Raw genomic sequence first — 23,669 nt, 5'->3', positions numbered from 1 at the left:
TGGGCCCTCACGGTCCCTGCTGGGCTGGCAGCAACTCCACATCCCCAAACCACATCCCTGGAGGAGCACAGAGCCTGGTTTTCAAGGATCTGTCCTTCCCCAGACCCGCTTTTACTCACCTTACCCTCACCTCCACCCACCTGAACTGCAGGAATTGAGCACTCAGAGTACAAACATAGACACTCACTTTTACTATGCATATTAATAAATATTCTTTATTTAAATTTTTGCACATTGCGCTTTAACATATTACATCCAAAACATTTTGCAAATGGATGTCTACTTTGTAAAATCTTATATTCAGCTCCTTGTCATTCTGTACAGAATTATAGGTACAACATTACTTTGCCACTAGTTTGCTTTTTGTAAGTCTCACAGGAAGAGAAACATTGAATGAAAAGAGATGGCTTAAATTAGAAGAGAGGCTTGCACAGCTACTCAACTAAAGATACAAGCCTGGAGAAAGAACAAAATTAAGGAAATCACCTCCACCAGCCTCCCCCTGGAAAAAAAAAAAAAAAACAAGAAAAAAAAAAATCACATTAATTTAAGATAAAATTTTGCCGTAAGTCACTAAATTAAGTTTGGAAGGAGAAGGCGCAGTAGTCATCTCGAGTTTCAGTGACAGACAGAGTTGGATTGGGTTCAGTTGGCTCCAGCTGTTGCCAGCCAGCTGTTGCAGACGGGGCCCTTGTGGTCGTTGAGGCGACAGTACTTGTTGAACTTCTCCTTCAGGTGCTGCCGGTACTGCTCCCGGTTGCTGTAGAAAGACTTGTTGTTTGCCATGAATGATTGGATTTCATCCTGGGAGATGAACAGTTCCTCATCAGAAGTGCACTCTGACTCATCCTGCAATGACAAGGGGGATTTCAGAGCTCCAGCACTGCCCTCCTGTGCAGCACATCTGACCCCAGCCCAGTGCCCAGCTGGCTGATCCAGACACTCTGCTCACACAGGGCTTTGCTGGTTTGCGGTGAGAAGCAGCCAATTCAGTCATTAAATGGATTCAAATCTGCTTCAGTCTTCGCACATTCCCATGGGAAGAGGATGGATTTTATTAGAGGGCTTTGGTGAAAAGGTGAGGAAAGAAAAAGGGAAAAAAAGCAGGAAAGCGAGAAAGAAAATTGAGGGGAGGGAAGATGAAAAAAGAAAGGAAAGAAAAGGAAAAAACAGGGAAAGAGAGCAAAGGATCTAAGTAAGTGGAAGGAGAAGGGAAGGAGAGGAGAGAGATGAAAGCTGCCCAAGGAGCCTGCAGTGGGAAGCCACATTTGAGGCCTGAAGGCAGCAATAATGCCCACTTCATGTTACAGAATAATGCAACCCTTGACAATGAGCACTTGCAACACAAGTTCTGTCACCGCATTCCAGCCACCATTTCTCCTCCTCTGCAAAGCATTCAATTATAAACTTCTCAGGGAACGTGCACGAGGAACTGAACTGAACACTGGGACTTAATTCCTCACTGGGAGTTGAGTTCTCAGCCCCAGAGATTACAGCAAGATGCTACAACCCAAAATTCCAATGCAGCGGTTACTTACAAGGAGTTCCACTAAGCTTTTGGCACCTTTTCCAGTATCAGGGACAAGTGACATTTCTGTAGGTTCTGCAAACTGTGACACATTTTTCATATGCTCAAACCAAGGCAACTGCTGGCCGCTTTTGTCTGCGCTACAGCAGCTCTCAGCGTGTGTGTCTTTGGTCTTGTCGCGGTGAAACTCTGTGTGCGTGAGATTTCCTGAGCTCTCTCTGCTACCTGCATCTGCCAGACAGCTCCCAAGCTTCTGAATCTGGAATGGAAAGGAGCCTGAAATCAACTGCCAGCAGAGTTTCATGTGGAATATTCGAGTTTGAGAAGGAAGCAGAGGGAAAAGGGAAGGTCCAAAGGTGAGTGAGGGTAGATATTTACACTTAAACACGTGCCTGGGGAGCTGGGGGTGGCACATTCACTGAGAGTGAGCAAAAGTGCACGTGCTTAGGAACACAGAAGAGACTCCACCACAACCTACTCTAGAGGAAGCACCTCAGTTCCAAAACTTGGGATGACAAGGGAACAGGAGATCCCTGCTGTCCCGTTTTCAGCATAAGTCTCAATCAGAATTTAAAATCCTTCTGTAACTACTTTCAAATGTAAGCACTTAGAGAAGCATCTGGCAGAGCCATGTTCCTTACGTGGTCATTCTCACACTTCAAAGCTTTACTTTTCTTTTTCTTCTTTTTGTTTTTGCCTTTTGTGTTGCTCTCCTCTGCATTAGCCCAGCACTCCACACAGCTGTCTCCATCCTCCTCCTTGTCGTCGCAGCGATGGACGCAGGCATCGTCCCCTGCAAAACACAGCCAAGTTTCTTTTGAGATGCTGCAGATCTGGGGGTATCAAAGCATCGTTATCTTCTTCCCAAACCTACCATTTTCATCATGGTTGCAGATGCCCTCAGTGCAGGCCACGTCCGAGCCCTCCCGGGACCCCGTTTCGCTGCCCTCCATGCTCGAGGAATAGCCACAGTCGCTGCCAGTACAGTGTGGAGATAAACCTGAGACAGAGGCCAAAATTACTGCCATCTGTAGGAACTGCTGCACATTCTTTAGTTATGCCTCTAACAAGAGAGAATTCAGAGAACCCCAGACAGGTTTGGGTAGAAAAGGTCCCTAAAAATCCCCTCATTTCACCTCCCTGCCACGGGCAGGGACTCCTTTTTAAAAACAGGTGACCACTGTTCACCCCATAAATGGCAAATGCTTTTTAAAACTGAAAAATACTGAGATTTAACATACCTTTCTTGATTTTAGGTGAGCCTAATAGGGTACCGCTACTAGGACAAGTGCAAGAAGTGCTTTCATTAGTAACAATTACTTCTACACAGTTGTTGGCTTCTTCGGTGCTACCACAGGCTTTGCAGCTGCTTTCCGTGAAGTTTGAGTTCTCCTTCAAACAGAAACAAAACACATTGCAGGCACTGAAAGCAGCTCAGCCAGCACTTTTGTAAAGGATACTCTTTCCATGAGAAAAACCAGCTGACACTGACTGATAACAGCATTGCTTAGAATTCTTCACGAGTACAACACAACTAAACAAAACCCCAACCAATTTACCTTGACCCACAGTCACAGCCCATTAAGGCCAGCCAAGAGATCCTGAATAGTAATTCCACTTAAAGGTTCCCCCTCTCCAAAACCCAATGGTAATTATCTACAAGCAGCATTTGAATCCCCAGGTTCTGAACGACTGGCATAACCTGAACCTCAGATTTATGATTTAAAAAAACCCCACAAGCTGAGGAGTTACAGGTTTACAAAGACTCTGCTCATGTGAAAGAGCATTAAATTCCACCAGGGACCAAAAGACAAGAACATCCCTCACAAATTCTACCATGGAACAGTGATCTGATGGACGAAGCCCTAAGAAGCCCCAGCTAGCCATGTTTACCTTTGCCTGATTGATTTCCTTCTCTTCTGCTGCCTGCAGAGGAGCAGGGATCTCACACACACATTTATTTTTCCTTCTGTTCTTCCGCTTTTGGCGTTTCTTCTCTTGTTTAAGCTCTCTCACTCTCTCTTCTTCTGAAAACTCTTCACAGAGCTGCTCCAATCGACTAATGCCCTGCACTTTTTCCACAGCCATCTGTTTACAAGAGGTTAGATCCAGTTACAGAAGTCATCACTGTTCAAGCTTTTTCATTTATAAAACAGGAGGAGGAAAACAGCCAGGAATGAAATCCTAGTAGCACCACTATTGACTACAGGAGAAAAATGCCCACCAAGATGCAACCACTTGGTTTAGATCGCTGGAAACTCTCATGTGGGGGAGCTCTGGCTTGCACCTATGGCCCAGATTCACATTTTTCAGTAAAGAGTTGCAGATTTTAAGGCACTGTTGGATCTGTGATCTCTGATCCTGTGGGAGTAAAAAACTCCAAGAACTAACCAGCTCAAGGTTCCACTATGATCCTGCCCAAAATGATTTTTCTCCTCCTTCTCTGGTGTCTTAGAGAGAACAGTTATTATGAATGGAAGATGAACATAACAAAAAAGATATCCATGTCATATAAACTGGTGATCAATATTAAGTATTGGTATATGTTAAAGGAACTGTCTAAAGCTCAGGATCCCACAGGATCAGAGTGCATTCAGAACAAGCTGAACACAGAAGTTTGCAATCACTTTTGTAATTCAAAACCACATCCTCCATTTTTACTCATACACCAACCAAAAACTGTTGTAGCCTCAGCTACTTTAAATGCAATCAGGTAGAAAAACAGAATTAATAACACAGAAGGTTCAGTGTACTGGAATGGGCAGCTTGAAAGTAAAAGCAAGCCTCAATCTTTTCTATTCCAGTTTATTCCACATGGAAACACTTCAGTATTGCTGTGCATGGATGTCACACAACTCAACAAGGGATTGACTGCAGCACCCTTGACACTCCTTCCATCCCAGTGCTGAAAAGCAGAAAATGAACCACAGTGACAACAGGCCCAGCAGCTCAGACACAAGTTGCACAAAACTGGATGTTTTTACCTCAAAGCTCTTGCGTAAAGCATCCACCCCCAGGTAAAAGAGCATCTGCCACGTCTGCTCCTCAGCGCGCAGCTTCTGCCAGATGCGGTGCAGCCTCTCGTAGAGGTGGATGCCCAGGCAGGTGAGAACCTCCTCCTGGGCTATGTCTATTGTCTTGGCGTGCCTCTCTCTCCGTCTGGGGGAAAGGGGAACCAAAGCACCGTTAGAGCAGCTAGGAGCCCACCGAAGGATCCAAGCAGGGCTGACGTGTTCTCTGGAGGCACAGCTGCAGCTGTGTTTGCAGGAGCAGCCTGGCAGGGCTCTGCTGTGCTGCATGCAGATGCAAAATAGAAAGGAACAGGTCAAAGCCACCGCTGTGAAGCAGCACTGTGCATTGCCACCTCTGGCTTCAGGTGCCATATCCTGCTCTTCCTACGAGGGGATCAAGAGTTTAAATGCCAGAGATGCAATTCTTTTGTGTCCTAAAATTTGCTGGAATTCACAGCAATTATTTCACCATCAGTTAGTTTGGGCTGAATAAACACACAGGGAATTTTGTACATTACTTACCGTGCTGAATAAAAACATTTCAGTATTAATCTGTTCATTATCCATCTATTACCTATCAATCTGGTCAATCTGTTAAGGTAAAACTACTATGAAAGGATTTACCCTCCTCATTAAACCATTGTGACTGAGCTTTAAAGGTACTGAGGTTGGAACTAGATGATCTTTAATGTCACTTCCAACTCATTCTATGATTCTCCAATACTGAGCTCAGAACTTTTCACCGGATGGTTTTAAGACACTTAAAAAAAGGTTCATAAATACACAAATGGCAACAAAACCAACTTGGATACTTGGCATTTGGCAAAACTCAACCAAGGCTCTCTTTCTATTTCGCATATTTGAACACCTCAGTGGACAAGCAGGCAGCTGAGGGAGTGAACAACCAACTGGAAGACATTTGGTCACTCCTTCCAAAGCACAGCCGGAACCTTCGAAGCGCTCTCTCCGAGCCTACACCACTACAGGTATCCACAACCACGAGTTCATCACACAGCAAAGAGGCAAAAAGCCACTTTGGGCAAAGACATTGGAGAGTCAAATAAAGAAGCAAAGCGCTAGATAGCCCACTCTAGCCAATTACATACTCATACCCTCCTGCGAACTCGGGCTCGGCCCGGCCCAAGAGGTGCGCGATGAAGTCGGTCTCGCAGCACACGTGGATGTGGCGCTCGTGGGGGCAGCAGCGCAGCCCCTCGTACAGGGCAGCACAGTAACCCTTCTCCTTGCTGCAGTCCAGCTCCCCAATCAGGATGTTGTAGGCACGCAGCACTTTGTTCTTGCAGTCGGTGCAAAACCTGGGGGGAAAGAACAGGATCACGCTCGGTTCACCCAAACGCGCTGGGTGAGCGGTGATGTGCCTGAGCTGGGGTGTGAGAGAGCTCTGCTGCTGCAAAAATGTAATTATTATAGTATTCTTATTATAGTAATTAGTATAGTATCTTCTGGCTATGATCCACCTAAATTGACCACGAATTATCCCATCTATTCTACATTACTAACCTGGATATCAAACTTCTGTCCTCCAACCCATGGAGCGGAGCCCACCCAGCGAATCCTTGATTTGAAGAAATTCCCACACGGAATTCAACTCAAAGATCAGAAATCTCAGCAGTGAGCAAGTGCTGCAAACCAGGGCGAAATCTCTCTCCCAGGTAACACACACCACACCACCTTCTAGCAATTCTTTCAAGTGTACTCAAGTGAGTGATAAGAAACAAGGCAAAGTATCCTCTGGTGCCTGCTGTACAAGAATGATCCTTGTTTCCACTACAAACATATTTTGAATTATTAGATTACTGTGCTGATGGCCAAACGAGGGTTATTTATAACACAACGTACTCATTTTAAACATGTGACAGCTCATGTGTGACAGGAGTATACTTATAATTAAAATCCAAGCAAATTAAGCTCATTCTGTGTCATAAGAGGAGTAACCTTCAAGAGGCCACAAGATCTCTTGCTGGATGACTCTAAAAATGCAAGTCAGACAAGCTGCTCACATTTCAGCTCAAAGCTGGCTCCCCATGCCAGCTCTGGATGGTGTTTTTCCCTTTCCTAGTGTCTCCAGCCATTTGACAGCATTAAATCAAACATATTTTGCTGTTAGACCTACAATACCTGTCTGCTTTCCGCGGTGGAAGGAGAGAAAACAGCAGTATTATTGCAGGTTAGCACCAGGAAGGCAGCCAAGGCAGTGTTTAATGTCACAGGAGATTAAAGTTATTTTGTTTCCAAAGTGTTATTTCCACAGCACCGCCACCCCCGCGCCCATCTGTGCCCCTACAGTTGATATCAGAACCTTGAGACTGCTGGAAATTAAAACTTTTCAATCAGCACGGCAGGTCCTGTGCACATGCAACTATAATTTAATGGTTTATTTCTGCCCTGCAAGAGAGATTTAACAGCACCACAAACAAGTGGTTTAAAACAGTGCTTTAAAGGCAACACCAAGCCCAAAATCTGCTTGCACTAGTGCAGCTCACGGGATTCTGAAATGGCACAGACTCCCTGAACACCTGAAAACAGGCACAGCCCAAGGGCAGTGAGAGTGAATGAGAACACACAGTTTCTAAACATTAAACTGTAAATCATCATTTAATCCTTGCAAAAAAAAAAAAAAAAAAATGAAGACAAGCATCTATGACTTCATCAGAGGTCTCCACATCTTCCCTTTCATTAAGCACAAAGAATATTCCACCATCTTTGGCAAAGTCCCCCATCAGCACCTTGCTGAGCTGGCCAGTTTCACAAGAAAAAGCCCTCTCCACTGTGAACATTCTGGCCTCACAAAAGCCTCGTGTTTCCCCCCAGGAAGGTGTGCTGTGCTCCCCTCACGTACCTGTGTTTCCGTAGGTAGGTTTCTAAGGTTTCTAGGAGGCAGCTGGAGTCGATCAGAACCACTTCATCCCTGCACTCCTGGGACATCAGCTCCCACACGTCCATCCAGCAACCCCTGCGTGAAAACGACACCAAACTCTTCCTCACCCTGCTGGGGGGCAGCAAAGAAGCCCAGCAGAGCCTCATTCTTTACCTGACTGCTCCCTGGGAAGGTCCATAGCAGAAAATGATGCTACACTTGTTCTCTTTCCTCTTCCTGTCTTCTCTACTTTTCTTAACTGCTCTTAATTTCTTTGAACTGAGTCTGCTACTGCTCCTTTCACTGTCACATAGTATTACCAAACATTTTTCAGACCTATAACATATATATTATCAGCTAGTTATTCTTCCTAAACAAGTCCCATGGAAAATGCTGCTCTGTTCCTTAATTTTATTTGAATTCTTCATAGGTTAAGCCTTTCTATCTATGAAAGTTTGGGTCAGAACTGAGATGCAAATTTTGCTGTCCATGTTTATAACCCAGACTCACCATGGCTTTCTAATGTTACAGCTGCAAACCAGGTGTGATTTTCAGAATATTACTTTAAATATAAACAGATACAAGTTTTAATCAGGTGAAGATAATTCAGCAAAATAACAAAAGAAAACAGCAAAACAAAAAAAAAAACCCAAACAACTTTCACCATAAAACACCCTACCCTAAATTTCAAAAATCTGTTAGAATATCAAAGTAACTTTACAACTCCCATTTGGATGTGCTAAAAGTGACAAAAAATGGACTTTAAATAACAAGTCATGGTTACTTACAGGCTTGTGTACACTTGACACCTTATGAGAATGGTCATTTCTGTCTTATGGAGGCAACAGAGCAGGAAAATGGGAAGCAGCAGCCCTGTTTCCTAATTAGAGGAGTTCTGTGTGCCATTTCCCAGTTTGCCAGGTCCTAGGGCTTGCATTCAGGAGAGTTTCAAATGCTCCTGAGTCCCAAACAGAGCTGAGGAGCCAAAAGCCAGGCAGAGGCTGAGGACATAAGTAACCCTGGAGTGGCATTAGCTGCTTACATAACTCCTCTAATTAAACACACAGCCCCAGCTCAAAGCCTTTTTGTGTGGAGGAAAGGCCCAACAGATGCAACTCATCTGAAGAGTTTCTTGTGAAGATGTGGAGCAGGAGCTCCACGTCGGTAAATGAAGTTTGTTCTGTGACAGCTGGGTGCCCCCACAGCCCAGCCAGAGCCTGTCTGTGGCCACTGCAGGCAGATTTATTTGAATTTGTATCAATGCTGATACACTCTGGGTTTCAGCTGAGGAGGGGAGGGCAAGTTCAGCTTCTTTAGCAAACTGCACTGCTTGTCCACAGGCCATGTTCTCTGGTAACCCCCCAGGTTTTACCTGCAGAGTATAAAATATTGCTCCTCCTCATATTCCCTGTTAACCTGCCAACATCCAAAGGGGGTTTATTCCAGCATGAATTGGGGAAATAAAAGCAGCATTTTCCTCTCTATTCATTCAGCTTCAGAATTGTTCTACCTTGCCCAAGTGCTAATGCAGGTTCCACAGCACCTGTTCTCACACAGAAAAGATTAAGCTTACTAAATATAAAAAAAAAACCCCAAAACCCACTTTCATGATGCTATGAATTTGCTTTATTTAAAAAAGAAATACATATATCTACACCCCTATACTCTCAGGACCTCGTGTAACACAAGCTTTAAACTAATTTTGTGAAAGGCCTGTAACCAAAATATAATAGAAGATAATGATTAGTTCCCAGTATCCTCCTCAAGCAGCACAAGCAAAAATCAAGTGTCAAATTCCACATGCATGGTATCCCAGGGGATTTAACTAAACCCAGGAGACTCCAATCTGCATAGAAAAATACATGTCCTGTAACTGGAAACCATGAGCAAGCTTTCACAGGTTGGAGGCTTAAGCAGCAGCAGAACACAGCTGAAAAAAAATGGTCCAGACACTCCAATTAAGCCCAAGAGACTAATTTATTGGTCATCATATTAAAAAAAAAATAAAAAATAAAAGGAGCCACCCCACAAACAAGACACCTCCCTAAAATCCACAATAGATTTACAGGGAGTGTTTTTCTGCTTAACCAGCTGGAATAAATCATTTCAACTTCAAGACAGAGGCATATATGCATATTGTTCAGTGGTGTATTCAAAACATGCTGTCACTTTTGAGAAAATACATTTTATGGAGTTCCAGTTTTAACCCTGCATCCAACCACAATAAAGCCTTTGGTTAACAATTGTGCAAGGCATTTTTAATAATCCCAAGTAAAATGATGTATATTTATTTAGCATGTACCATTTGAAAATCTGCTGAGCAACCATTTTGGTCTAGAGCACAGAAACCAGTTTGTCTTTCTAATAGCATTGTTTATATCACAGTGCAGAAGCCATCCATGCCCTGAGCATGCCCAAAACTCCTGGTGCTTCTCTTCCTCTCCCCAGCGACTATTTAGGTCTGCTACAATCCAACTGCTACTCTGGCAAGCAGATCAGAGCATAAAAATTGATCTCAGTGCTTAAAAATAAATTAGTCTCAATACTTTGCTCCTTTAAAATATTTCAATTGTGCATGTTAAACACAGACTTACCCCAAAGGTTTTGGTTTGTGTGTGTCCAGGGAGTGTAGCTGACACCTTTTGTTCTTCTTACTTTTGGGAATTGCATCAATCATGTCATTCAGTTTGGACCTATGGAAAAAAAAAAAGTGAGGAACTTCGTATTCTGAAAACCACTGGATCAGGTTGCACTACCTCAGTCTCCCCACCTCAATCTCAACTCTGCACTAACCTTCCCTACTTTTCCTGCTAACTGGAGCAAGAAGAACAAGCTGAAGCCAACTGGAAGGCCAAGACACACTGTGCTGAGCACTCCCTGTTTGCTCTGCTGACAGCTCAGGAACTAATGCCATTGTGCTCACCAAGCCCAGAAGGTTTCACTTTCTCAGTGTTACCTTTCTACCCAAGTGCAGCCAACTTTGGTGGAAAAAATTAACACTTTTATTTTATTTACAGGCCAATTAGTGAGGCAAACACTCTTCTTCCAGAGACCACGAAAACCCCGCCAGCGCCTGCATCAGATTAAGGACTAAACATTAAACACTGGCATCTTCCAACCGCAATCACGGCACTGCAACTGGTGCTACCAAAGATTAGGTTTGCTTTCCCCCCAGTTTAGGCAACAAGCAGCTGCCATTATGGATGTTGAAGAGGAGAATGTGCTGTGACAACTCAGCATCACCACCAAGGCGCCGCAGAGAGCGGGGATGGCGCGAGCAGCCGGCAGCCACTGACCCATGCACGTAGAAGAGCGTGTAGAGCTTCTTGGCATCAGTCATGCAGCTGCGGGTGACCGAGAGCACCCCCTTGGGCCCCACGGTGAGGGGCTCCAGGGCAGGGTTCCCTGACTCCACCAGCTGGGAGAAGAGGCGCTCCACGCTGCGCCGGCAGCCCACGCACGGCACCAGCTGCGACAGCGCGCTCAGCACCTCCCGCGACGTCACCATCATGGCAATGTTCAGGTCCTGCTGCTTCAGCATGCTGTGTCTCTGCAAAAACACCACAAAAATCAAATCATTCCACACTTATTCTCTGGTTTTTTCTTCTCTTCATTGCCTCCTTTCACCGCAAATGCTCCTTCAGAATAACCGTCCCAAGAACGGGATGGTCCCAGAATAACCATCCCGTCCCAGTCGGGAAATTCTTTGTCTCCACCTCAGCACAGATGTTGTAGGAAAAGGTCTCACACACACCAACTGCAAGTTTTCATCTTCTACTCACACTCCTTTTGTCTTTGGCACACTGAAACTCATAAACTCTCGTTGGCATTTATGGAAATCTCATTTACAACCAGCTCGTTCTGCTCATGAAAATTTAGCAGTATTTTTCCTGGAAGGCTAAAAGCCATTTCCCATTACATTCCTACTAGCTGGAATTAAAGAAAGCACACATTACTACTCATGGTGAAGCCTTTGACTTCAGTAGTGAACACCCAATGTGTGCTATGAATAGAACACTAATGAGAACACCTTCTAATATTGCTGACGTCAATAAACAGTTGTAGATGTGTCTCCTGGCCCCTGTGTCAAACACATCCAGGCACACGTCCTCACAAAAAGCACATACCCTTCTAGTCCTCCCTGCTGAATTACTGCCTTGGCTTTCAGCAGCACTGGAGTGCCACCAGCAGAGCTGTGCAGAGCAGAGTGTCCCTTCCTCACACCCCAACACACAAACCCACACTTGAGTTGTATCTGCACTGGCAGTGTCACACCACCAGAGAATTCTCTGCTTTATTGTCACATCACACCACTCAAACACTCCCCATGCACAAAGGACTTGCCACAGCTTCTGGGGAAGGGAAGAAAAGACCACACGATACTGCAGAACTCCCATCCACTGAAAAGAGCAAGTGCTCTCAGCTCCTTCTATGCAATGTGGAGAGCAGAGGTACCATCAGGTAACATTTAAGGTTTGTGCTCTTAGAGGCAGGCCCATTAAATCACCTGCCAAGCACTATCACTGTGCAATAACCCTGTTTCCTGTAATTAATTGCAGGAGCCACAGCAAAGCGGGAACGAGCTATTTTCACAACCCAGCTGCACTTGGCATGCAGCACATGTCTGCACTGCTGCTGTCAGCCCTGAGAGAGGCAACCCTGCAACTGCAGAGCAGCAACCTCTGCCCCTCTGCACACCAAGTGGCACCACCCTGCAGCTGCTACAGGTGCCACGGAATTTGGCACATCAGTTTCTAGGATTAAAGTTTCTGGGGTACCACAAAACCAATTCTCACTACTTATCTCTATAAAGTTCACAAATTGGCACAAAAATTCTACCCTGGTATGGGCACTAATCATAAGAACCCAACCTCGAGCAATCCACACTTCCACTTGAAAGGGTGGTTCAAAACTGCTCAGAAAAATAAAAATCAGGATGTATTTAGAAGCTGCAGCTGCCACAGTGAGTGCTGAGCTCCCAGCCATGCAGCCATTGCCTCCTGACAAGACAACGTGCAATAAATGCTGAGGAATCCAGAGCACAACTGAGCCCAGTGCACTTTGGTACCAACGTGTGATTGCTCCCAGGTGCTGACGTGTCTGAGGCATTCCAGGAGTCACAACCTCCCGGAGAAGCAAAAAACACCAACCTCAGGAAAGCAGAAGTCTCACTTCTCAGGAAACATGATTTACCTGGATGAACTGCTTCAGTTGTGTGCTGTTATTCTGATGTCCATCGAGGTTCAGCACATTATCAGGAAATTCCATCACCATCTATACAAGAGAGGAAAAACAATTTAAAGAGGAGCTTTCAGACAAAACAAACAAATGAAAAAAAAAGCCAAACAGAGCATTAGTTGCTTTACTTTCTTGGGGGAAATAAGACTGAAATTATGTTAAATGCTCGTTCTTTTCACATAATTACTGGAGCTTGGGAAAGGATAAAAGTAACTGTGTCAGATAGTGAACGTCTCAGCAAAGCAATAAATGCTTCATTAATATAATGTTCTAGAGGCAGTTTATAAATGACAACTCTTAAATAGCTGTTAGAAAGCAAAGGTTGCTAAATGGACCATCAGTGTTTATATCATCATCTGTGTGACTTGAGACCCTGCTTCAGCTAAAAAAAAAAAAAAAACAACAAACAAAACAAAAAACAAAAAAACTTCAACACACTGAGAACCAAATGGACCCAACAGCTTAACTCAATTTATAAAGCTCTGAGGAAACAGTCACAACAGTTTAATGACAGAGTCGACTCCTCCAAAGGCTAATTTCAAACCATATTAACCCAACAAGGTACTCCAAGGCATAGTTTGCTTTGTGTGATTGCAGCTGCAACTCTCAAGAGGCTCAAAGCAAAATGTTAAGCCTACAGAACAATGTGATTACTTGTAAGTAATTAATAACATTTCTTATCAAATTACTGAGAAACAAAGCGGGCAATTTCTTGGGAGGAGGCAGGAATCAGCAAAGTAACTTTCAGTCAAAAACCCAACTGTGCAACCACGGAATAAAATGAAAGAACTAGAAAAATGTGTAAAGCCTGGCTGAGTTCTCTTCCCTGTCCAAACTGAGAGACAGGGAATTTGTCAATATGAACACTGAAAGTTCACTTTAAAATCTAAAAGGCAAAATAACAACTTTGGTTAATAACCCCAATGCAAATGAACACCAAATAAAACCGTCTGATTCAGCCCTTCTCCTCCTTCCACCTCCCCTCAGCTGTCTAGGGAAGGCAGAATTCCCTGCTGCCTGCCCGATCACCAACACTACCTCCAGAGCACTCTCGCACTCACTGCTGCAGGCACCGAGCACCACTCCAAAATAAACAGCATTTCTCTGAGAACAAGGCACTGTTTTGCTGTGCCCCAATCTGAGCGTTGGCACAGCTGCCTTATCTCTGTGCAGAGCAGAGCCAATCCTAAGCCCAGCTCCCCTTCCAGCCGCCCTCACCCCCGAGCCATCCACACCAGTTTCTGCTGCAGATTTGGAGGTTTCCTACACCACTAATGTGGTGTTTCTGCGGGCCAGGAGCTACAAGCAAAAGTAAAAGCTCTATCTGCTAATAACAGAGACAAGAGATAAATCTGCCTATTTCTCCCCCCTCACCTTCATCTCCCACTATCAGACAACACCCTGAGGTATTTTGTACGACAGAGCAAAAGAATCAAAGACTAAATTAATTCATGTGTCTGATCAGATTTTATTAAGTGGTTAAACATCAACCACCATCACACCCTGAACTGGAAGGGAAAAAAAAAAAATCCTGTAATACCACATCAAATGGAATGCCTTCTAGAAACCATAAAAGCTGCTTAAGAAATGAAAAGGGTTCAGTACTGAAACCTCCTTTAATTTCTGGCTGAGCCAGAAGGAACAGGGAAGTGAGGTGGTGAAGAATCCACCCAGGGCAGCAGCATCTGCCTGCACCTGAGCTGCTTCCCGGGCTACTACAAAGCAAATTCCAGATGAGGAGCACATGGGCCATTCACTCCTCATTTGCAATCACTAATCACTGATTCCACATTTAAGGCACAGATTAACCCTTTCAGCTGACTGCTCCCACTATTTTTAAAATTTGAGTTTTCAAAGAGGTAACAGAAGCCAGTCACTATCAATAACCACCATTAAAGATAGTGCTGCAGATGTAAAATTCTGTTTCAAAGACAGCTGCATGTCTTGTAATAGCTCTCATTAAGTATTTAAAAAATAAATTATAGATGACAGACAAGGAAGCTCAGGGTTCATTCACTTGCTGCTGCAGAATTTTTTTAATAAAAGCCTCCAGAAACCACCTAGAAATCCAAACACTTTGTAACAACAGCAACAGAATGACAAAAAAAAGAAAAGGACACAAGGTAAGATTTCTTCATGGTGAGGATGACTTGCACTTGCATAAATGCCTTTTCTCCAGATGGATATAAAACTGGTTTACAGCTAGAGGACCCTTTCAATCACGAGGATGGTGTAAAAAGCAGAAGGGCAGCAACAACACAGTGCAATTACACAAAGTTTGGGCCTGGTATTAAATTCTGGGACTAAACCACAAATGGCATTTTAGGTTTGCTGAAGTCATCCACCTGGTAGAGCTGAATTTTCACTCTCAACCTATTACACACAACAAAAATAACAAGAGCATGGCAATCCTACATGACACAAACTAATGGGTAATGTTCATAAGGAGTCCAGGAAGGATTAAAAAAATAACAAAACAAAACAAAACAAAAAAAAAAAAAAAAGAGAGAGAAATCCAAGAGCATAAAACCACATGGAAAATGAATGGGCAAAACAGCTTTCAAGGTGTGGCCAAGACACCAAAAAACTCAAACTTGCACTATTCCTGCACAGTCTGGGTTTTCCAGGTCATCAGCCCCCCAGGAGAGGCAGATACTGCTTTGGACAGCTTGAGGGGAAACTCTGCCTAATTCCTGAACACAGCTAACCAGAGAGAAGCCAAAAGCAGGGATTATATTTGGTAAATTAATAATATGCCACCATTCACATTGATCAAAACTAAAATACAGCAAAAGGACTTCCTGCAAATGCTGCAAAAGCAGATGGGGCCTGTCTGAGGACATCCAACACTTTTGTTCTGGAAGGTGGAAGAATGGTTTGGGTTGGAAGGGACCTTGAAGATCACCCAGTTCCACCCCCCTGCCATGTGCAGGGACACCTTCCTTAGCTGATAAAACTCAGGGATTCTTCCGTCCTAAACATTAGATTAGGAATTTAAATCACTTAAATTTCACATCACTTAAAGTAACAACAGTTACTCTTCCACTATCAAGAGAAATCAAATATGAATCATTAAGATACCAAATTACGCTAAGTGCAATATTATTTTCAACACCTTTTCCTGCTTTATTAAAACAAAGAGCAACTGGCTAGTTAGAGATTTTTTTTTCCATTTGCTCCGTGTTCTCCTCCAATGCAATTTTTGAACCTTCCTCTAAACTCACGAGGAGAAGGACCAGAGAACCTCCGAGGTGGCATTTAGCTGATTTTTCCACTGAATCTTCTGGAAACGGCCAAACCACGTTTTCCAACTCCCAGCAACACCCCGAAATGGGAACTCTCAGATTTGTTACATTTCTGCAGACTCGATAAGCCTGACTTCACGCCAAAGCCCTCGAAAACGCCTTTAGCCTTTTCTTGCCTGTCGGAGAGCAGAACAATTAGCCGGTTTTAAGCCGGGTTTAACGTTAACATGGCTCCCTTCCTTCCCAGCAGAAAAATGGCTTTGCTCCACCCTTGAGCACCGAGCCACGCTCGTGGCTCCGGCACAACTTGTGCACAGGCCCCGGCACGGCGATAACTCCCTCATTATGCGGCTCGCCCGCTCTCAGAGCCGGCCATCAGATAAAAAAAGTTACCACATTCAGCTCTGCTAACCCCAAGTGTTGCAAAGTCCCAAAGATTAACGCCGCGGGAGCCCGAGGAGGAGCCAGCGAGGCCCGGCGAGGAGGAAAGGCCCGGCCTGGGGAATTGCAACACGCGGGAGGCGCGGGCGCAGCGGGACGGGCGGCGGGGACTCACCGTGAGGGTGTCATCGATGTAGAGGGGGATCTGCCTCTTCTCGAAGGGGAACTCCTCCTCGCCGTCCCGGCACACCGCCACCAGCCGCGCCATCGCTGCTGCTGCTGCCGCTTCCTCCCCGCTCCAGCCTGCGGGCGGCCCCGGCCGGAGGTAAACACCCGCCGCGCTTCCCCGCCACACTTTCACCAGCAGCCGGCACCCAGCCTGCGCTCCCCATCGCCTGATTCACCACGCCGAGCCCGGCCCACCCACCCCGCCGGGAGGGGACCCGCGCGGGCCGGCAACGGGCCGGGAATGCGGCAGCACACGGGCACGGCGCGGGGGGAGCGCGGGCAGAGCCGCGGAGAGCCCCGGGGAGAGGGGGAGGTGGAGATCAGAACGGGGAGACGGAGCCCCGGGCGGGGATGGAGATGGAGCCCGCGGGGGAAAATGGAGCCGCCACGGGGAGATGGAGCCGCCACCCCCCGCCCGCCACCGGCCCAGCGCGGCCGCCGGGACCCGCCCAGCCCGGCGCGGCTCTGCGGCTCCTCCGCCGCCCCCGGCCCGCGCGGGGGGAGCCCAGCCCAGCCCGGCGATGCCCCGGGCGCCCCGCGGAGCGGCTCCAGCGCCCGCCCCGCCGCCTCCCCGCGGGCTGCAGCCCGGCTGCCCCGGCAGACCCACCCCTTCCTCCCGTTGCTGCGCGGCCTCGCCCGGCTCCCCACGCGGGGCTGCGCTGGCGGGGAGCCGCCCGGCGCGGCGGGGAGAACCCCATGCTGCCGCCCGTACCCTCGCCCCCCCGGGAGCGCTGCCCCGCGGCCGGCGGGCCCTTACCGGCTGCTGGCGGCGCTGGGCGGCCCGGGCGCTGTGACAGGCGGGCGGCACCGCGGGTCCCGGAGCCGCCTCCTCCCTGCCCGCCCCGGGGCCGCCCCGCCCCGCTCTCGCGAGAGCCGCGGGCACCGCCCGGGCCCACCCCGGGCACCGGCCTGGCCTCGAGGCCGCGGGGCGCTGCGGCCGCTCCGGGCGGCCGGGAGGGACGCGGGGCTCTGCCCGGGGGCGTCGGGAACGGCTCCCGGCGGTGCCAGGAACGGCCCCCGGGCCGGCGGTTGGGCCGGGAGCGGGTGCCGGCCCCGGGGCGTTGGGGGTTACAACGAGCGGGGCCGGGCCGGGCGTTACCGCGGGTGCGAACGGCCCCGCCGGCAGCGCGGGCTGATAAAACCGCGCTGAGCTCAACGCTCTGAGGCACGGGCAGGGGCGGGTTTTGGGGTGTCCTGTGGAGGGATAAGCGCTGGACTCGCTGTCCTTGGGGCTCGCTGAATTCCCCGCCTCAGACGCCTCCCCGGCATCAAACGCGGCTGGTGCCGAGCCAGGCAGGGCAGGATTGAACAGCTCTGCTTGGCGCCTGCAGCACCCCAGCGCAGCCTGCCCGAAATCCTGTGGCTGCCTAAATTAACCAGCCCAAAAGAAAAAAAAAATTACAAAAACAACAACGAACACAAAGTCTTTCTTGAACTACGGAATAATACAGCTGACCTGTTCATTCTTGTTGTGTATGGATATAGGCACTAGAGCCCTCGCAAGAAAATGCAGGGGAGCAGGATAATAAAGGAGAAGGATTCTTTCTTGTGTCTGGGGATGTTTAAAGGGATGTTTAGTGGAGGAGCTCCTCGCGCAGCTGCTGTAACGGGAACAGCAGTCGGTGTGTCCATGGTTTTCTGCAGCAGGAAAGCTGGGGGTTTGTTAGGAGGGAGAGTTTCTCACACCGGAGCACCCTGAACCACGATGAATTTAGGTCTTTGCAGGGATATGCTTTCCTGTGTCACACCTCCCTCCCACATCAACAGCAGCATTGTCCCAGGTTCTGTATTCTTGGAGTGCACATTGATACAAAAAGCACCATTACATTAATACCATTTTTATCCATGGATTTTTAATGTTTTTTTAAGTCGCTGGAACACGTGGCTTGTTTTGTTATCTCCAAGGCGGTGGAAAGGCAGCCAGCCCCTTCCTGTGCTCATTTGCATGGGCCTCTTTGCCTGGAAGAAATACCTGTTCTCTGGGACAGAGTGGCTTTGAAATAGGATACTGCCTGGAATCTTCGGGGGAACCTCTGACTTCAAAAGAGACACCACTGCAGCCGGGAGAGGAGGCATGCTGGAGTTGATCCTTAAAAATAATGAGATGCGTTAAGGAGTTAGTGATGTTTAATAAAAAGTTAGGGATAAATGTAATCAGCTCCACTCTCCCACCATATCCCAGGATTTTTCTACCCTGCAGCCCTACAGAAAGGTCATTTGGTGGAATTATGGCAGCTAAGGCAAAACAATTTCTGTTTTCCTCTGCTTCACTATTGCTGAAGTAGGTGACACATGATGGTTGAACCATTAGTCTTCCTACTTGAAACATCTTAAATTTTTACTCATTCTGTAACAACTAAATAAAAGTTTCTGATTTTAAAAATTATACCTTTAATCTGCACAAAGAGATCTTTGTCTAAAACAGGCCAGAGTGAAGTGAAATGCAGAGTTCCTGTTCCTTCAGCTGTGGAGGTGTGTGGAGAGGGCAGCAGTGTCCTGGTGTTCACTTTCCACTTCTTTTCCAACCCAGACAGAGCTGTTTGCTCCTCCTGTGATCAGAGGATGCCCAATTGCATCTCTGGGTTCTTTCAGAGGCCTGGGCAATTCTCTTGTGTTCACAGGCTGGAACACTCAGCATTCAGAACGGCACCAGTGGCTTCAGGGCAGAGCTCGCTGCATGTGTTACCCACAACAGGCAATGAGAATTGTCTCTCATTAACTCACTGGTGAACAGCCCACAGAATCCCAGAATCATTTAGGTTGGAAAAGACCTCTGAGACCATCAAGCCAAACCTTTGATCCACGCTTTGTGAACTAGTCCAGAGCACTGAGTGCCACATCCAGTCATTCCTTGGACACCTTCCAGTGCCTGACCGTGCTTCCCATGGAGAAATTCCTCCTGATGTCCAACCTGGACCTCCCCTGGTGCAGCTTGAGGCCATGTCCTCTGTTTGTGTCACTTGCTGCCTGGGAGAAGGGACCAAAGCCACCTGGCTGCAACCTCCAACTTACTCCTCAGGCCAGGAGAAGTGTCAGGATGAGAAGCTGGCCTTGGTGAGGGGTTTGTTCTCGCTCAGGTGCACACCATCCCCTGGGCTCGCCGCTGTTGTGCCAACCACAGCTGCAGCCCTGAACTGGCACCACCAGTGTGGAGCTCACCCACCCGGCCTCCCACGCGCTCCCTGCTCCAGCCAGTGCAGCTGGCACCTGGATGCCCTGTGCTTGTCCAGACACAGCTCTGCCTGTCACACCCGCCCCGCTCTGAATCACACCACGGGCCTGTGCTCACAGGCAGAACTCGCTGCAGGTCCCGCGCTTTAAATATTTCAAAAATAAATATCCATGAGTAATTTTGCATAAATGAGTAGTGCCAGTAGATTCACGAGGGAGACCTTTCTTCCCTAGGCAAGTCTAGGAAGTGTTTTAAAATAAACATATCCACCAGTTACCAGAAAACTCTGCTATAAACTGACAACTGTTTCTAAGAGGTTGTTGCCAGTTCTTGCATCTGTCCCCAGGATAACACAGGCTGCTTTGCTTTCATTCTCAAGACTACTTGGCTTTAAGTTGGAAGCAAACAAGCATGAACTCAGCATGGCCACAGCCTGCAATCCTCAGACTTCACCTTTCTGCTGGCCAGGGGCTTGGAGAACTGAATAAATTTATGACTCTTCCACAGCACGTCTGTCTTAAGGAATCTGATTTAGAGGCTTATTCTCCAAAGGTTTGATGATTCATCACGTGTGATAGACAAGGAGAAATATGAAATATGGCCCATGTGTACTGCTGTAACTCCACTGACACTGGGCATCTATCATCAACTACCATTGGTATTCTACTCCTAAAGTATTTATATCCCATTATAGAATTCCTCACAATCTTTAAGTGTATTTCTCTTCCCAACGACTTTATGAGGTCAGGAAGAACTGTCACAGTCAGGAAAGGGAACACAGAGGGTGTTCTGCTCTGGCCTTGAAAGGAAGACTGACAAACTGAGCAGTTCCCTTCTCAAGCCATTGCCAGACCCCTGACCCAGTTGCACTGCACTTCTTTCCATCTGCACCATGTTTGTTTGCTAATAAAAACTGATATCAAATGTCCCCCCTTGCAGACATCTCAGCTGGCAAAATACAGTATTCAGTGTGCTGATCTGCAGGTTGGAGCTGAATTCGTTTGGTATCTTTGTACTTTCTTATGAAGTGTTGCTCTTATTATCTGCACCACAACCTCCAACAACTGCTTTATGAATTCATCTGCAGTTGAGTTTATCCTTCAGAGCATCACACTTTATCTCAGGTCTTCATTTATATTCATCAGTGGGGACGGAAGTAAAATTTAGCTTTAATTCAAAGGCTAATTTAGGTTTCAGTATATGATTAACATTCCACAATTACTACCATCAAAGTCAAGCACATGCATAAGTCTCTGCAGGACTGGGGCCAAAACATTTTCAAGTATCCACTTATTCAATACATTTTATATAAAGAATTATTCTTATCTATTATTTATGCAAGGGCCCTAACTAGGTAAACCTTGACACAGCTAGGCCTCTCTCTCCATATAATCATTCCTCATCTTACTTTTCATCTGGTTTCTGCTCTACCTTGTTATCTAATTCCTTGGGTATGAGCACAGTTCACTAACTGTAAATACAATTTAGGCTCAGAAGCAGCAGGGATATTCAGCAATCTCCACACCTAAGTTTTCAGGATAATGTGCAACAACTCCCAACAGGTAAGATCATCAGCTGTATAATTTGGTAAAATGAACAATTAAAGAGCAATCAACACTACATAATAAAAAGCTCTGCTTTTAAATTATAAATTATTGCAACACATCCAGGAAAAATACCAGTTTTTCCATTAAATACCATCATTCAACTACAGCAAACAGAGTCCAGCTAGTCCACTCAGCCAAAGTGGAATCACCAAAACTTTAATACTATATTTCTGGCGTGCAATATATACATAATTAAACAGTTAAAAAACATGTACAAGTGCAGTATGCATAATGTAAAGGCAGCCTTGCTGTGGATTGTGTCTATCAGAATGTTCACAGCACCAGTCATGACATTCGCTAGCAAGAAAAACAGTAATTGATTTTTGTTAATAGCACTAATCAGGCATAGCTGTGACAGCTTGTCCTGCCTTCCCACCCGCTCGGCCTCCATTCCTTGCTTTTCCCTGGAATCAGGGGGCTGCACAACCTTCCAGCAGCAGGGCACACTGGAGCCCTTGACCAGCAGCTTTGTGAACACCAGGCTGAGGTCAGTGAGCACAAAGAAGCCCAGCAGCAGCAGGCAGTGGGCGAGCACCCAGGTGCAGAAGGGCAGGTTGGCCGTGCGGCGGGACACGGGCTCCGTGCACGCCTGGCACAGCTGCAGCAGCACCCACAGCACCAGCATGGCCAGGACCAGCCCCCCGAGGGCTTCCAGCCAGCCCCTGACCGAGCTCCTGCGCTGCAGCAGCCACAGCCCCACCTGCACGCTCGCCAGGTAGATGGCCAGGTAGCCAAAGAGGGAAAACAGCCCTTCCCGGTTGGCATCGAGGAAGCCAAGCCGGGAGCCCCGGCCGTCGCTCCCGTGCAGGATGAACATCTTCAGAGAGGTCGTGCTGAGGAGCAGCTGGTAGAGCACAGCCACAGCCAGAGCCACGAGCCAAGCCTTGTGTTTGGGGAATATGGCTAAAAGCAGAGAGGCTGCAAGTCTCACCAGCGCCAAGGTGAAGAAGAAGTTCCAGTGCACGCCGTACTCCGAGGTGTGCTCGTGGTACTCGATGGATTTGACGCTCAGCAGCCGCCCCACGCCGAGGGCAATCAGCGGCCACACAGAAAACACCTGCCTGGCCAGACTGGAGAACCTGGGCTGAGTCCCGTGAGGCTTCTGGCGAACCTCAGGGCAAACAAGAGCATTTCCAAAGATGAAGGCTCCCACCCCCAAATCCATGGCTCCGGTGCCATAGGTCTCGGCCTTGGCGTATCGCCGGGGGTACTGCGGGAAATCCACGGCCAAAATGCTGATGGATGTCAGCACGTTGACATAAACACGGAACACAGTTATTGCTGGAATGCACTCGGGGTCCAAGCGTGCCTTCTGGAATTCTTTTACAATTTGCCCAAAGGGCGCTCTGGCCTCCCGTTTTGTCTGGCTGTATATTTTGGAAAATATTCCGGCACAGAAGGCAGCAAGGACAACTGGTATCAAAAAGATGATTGGAGACAAGACAGTGCAGGAGAACACGAGAGGAGACACCAGCACCAGGAAGTCCAGCAGCAGGCTGTACTTCCTTGAGCTTACAGGTTTTCCATGGTGCAGGTAGTACAGGATCAGGAGGAGCCCTCTGCACAGCAGGCACAGCGGAGGAAGGGACAAGCCTGCAGAAATTTCCAGCAAACTCGTTCCGTTCAGATTGCTGATAAAGGCTTCTTTCAGCTGTTTTTGGGACATTCTTCTTCCTTCCTCTGAAAACACAAAACGTGAACTTGAGGTAGCTTTGTGAAACGCGTCTCTGAACTCCTTAAAAATGAATTAGTTCATTAAAACAACATTGATTTCAGAAGTTACTGAGTTGCTTTTCAATTTAAAGAACACAGAGCAGCACTGGAGCTGGCCTGGGAAGCCAAGGACAGGCACAGGCTTGAGGAAGCTCCAGCATTTTTCATCCTGATGCGTTCCAAGAAGATGCTTTGTACATTTCTGAGGGAGATCTCTAAAACATCAAATCCTCCGCTGAACATTCACATGGTGAATTACCTTACTGCTCTGTAGAACACACTTTGCCACATCCTCTATGGTGCACAGATATGTAAAAACGTGATCCTACACAACTTTGTGCTGCCTGGTCAGTACCAGCAGCAGCTGCAGCCCTCAGGTGCCTTTTTACAGCAGGAGGACCCTGCGGGGTGGAAAAAGCGTGAATTAACCAGGGGTTCTGCTTACCGGGAGCGGGGCACAGATGGCGCTGAGGGGCCGGAGCCGGCGGGGCCCGCGGCCGCTCCGGGCCGGGCCGGGGCCGTGAGGGCGGCACAGGCGGCCGCGGTAAAGCCGGGCCTGGTGAAGCGGGGCCCGGGTAAAGCGGGGCCGGGGTGGAGCCGGGCTCAGTAAAGCCGGGCCGCGTTCCCCGCCCGCACTTTCGCCGCTTCCGCAGCGCCCGAGCCCCTCC

At 47.5% G+C, this 23,669-nt stretch overlaps 2 protein-coding genes across 3 annotated transcripts; both read right to left on the bottom strand.

Annotated features, from left to right (window-relative positions):
- Positions 1 to 507: 507 nt before the first annotated feature.
- Positions 508 to 17,350, bottom strand: GGNBP2 (gametogenetin binding protein 2). Of its 2 annotated transcripts, none has more exons than XM_066563628.1 (14): positions 17,267 to 17,350; positions 16,457 to 16,584; positions 12,611 to 12,691; positions 10,714 to 10,967; positions 10,012 to 10,110; positions 7,400 to 7,513; positions 5,646 to 5,855; positions 4,513 to 4,687; positions 3,422 to 3,616; positions 2,770 to 2,920; positions 2,403 to 2,528; positions 2,170 to 2,321; positions 1,539 to 1,787; positions 508 to 849 (listed from the first exon to the last, which is right to left on the bottom strand). In XM_066563628.1, exons 2-14 carry the CDS (start codon positions 16,547 to 16,549, stop codon positions 646 to 648), a joined length of 2,103 nt encoding a protein of 700 aa, XP_066419725.1. In that variant the 5' UTR covers positions 16,550 to 16,584; positions 17,267 to 17,350; the 3' UTR covers positions 508 to 645. The 2 variants fall into 2 exon arrangements, with proteins under 2 accessions (XP_066419725.1, XP_066419726.1); XM_066563629.1 differs by having other exon boundaries at positions 5,652 to 5,855.
- A 3,480-nt stretch (positions 17,351 to 20,830) lies between these two features.
- PIGW (phosphatidylinositol glycan anchor biosynthesis class W) lies at positions 20,831 to 23,564 on the bottom strand. The gene is made up of 2 exons (XM_066563483.1): positions 23,447 to 23,564; positions 20,831 to 22,968 (listed from the first exon to the last, which is right to left on the bottom strand). Exon 2 carries the CDS (start codon positions 22,952 to 22,954, stop codon positions 21,434 to 21,436), a length of 1,521 nt encoding a protein of 506 aa, XP_066419580.1. The 5' UTR covers positions 22,955 to 22,968; positions 23,447 to 23,564; the 3' UTR covers positions 20,831 to 21,433.
- Between the last annotated feature and the right edge of the window lie 105 nt (positions 23,565 to 23,669).

The sequence above is a fragment of the Molothrus aeneus genome, chromosome 20 (genome assembly GCF_037042795.1).
Source record: "Molothrus aeneus isolate 106 chromosome 20, BPBGC_Maene_1.0, whole genome shotgun sequence".
NCBI lineage: Eukaryota > Metazoa > Chordata > Aves > Passeriformes > Icteridae > Molothrus > Molothrus aeneus.
The sequence above is the reverse complement of the archived record's forward strand: the minus strand, read 5'-3'. Positions and strand labels throughout refer to the sequence as shown.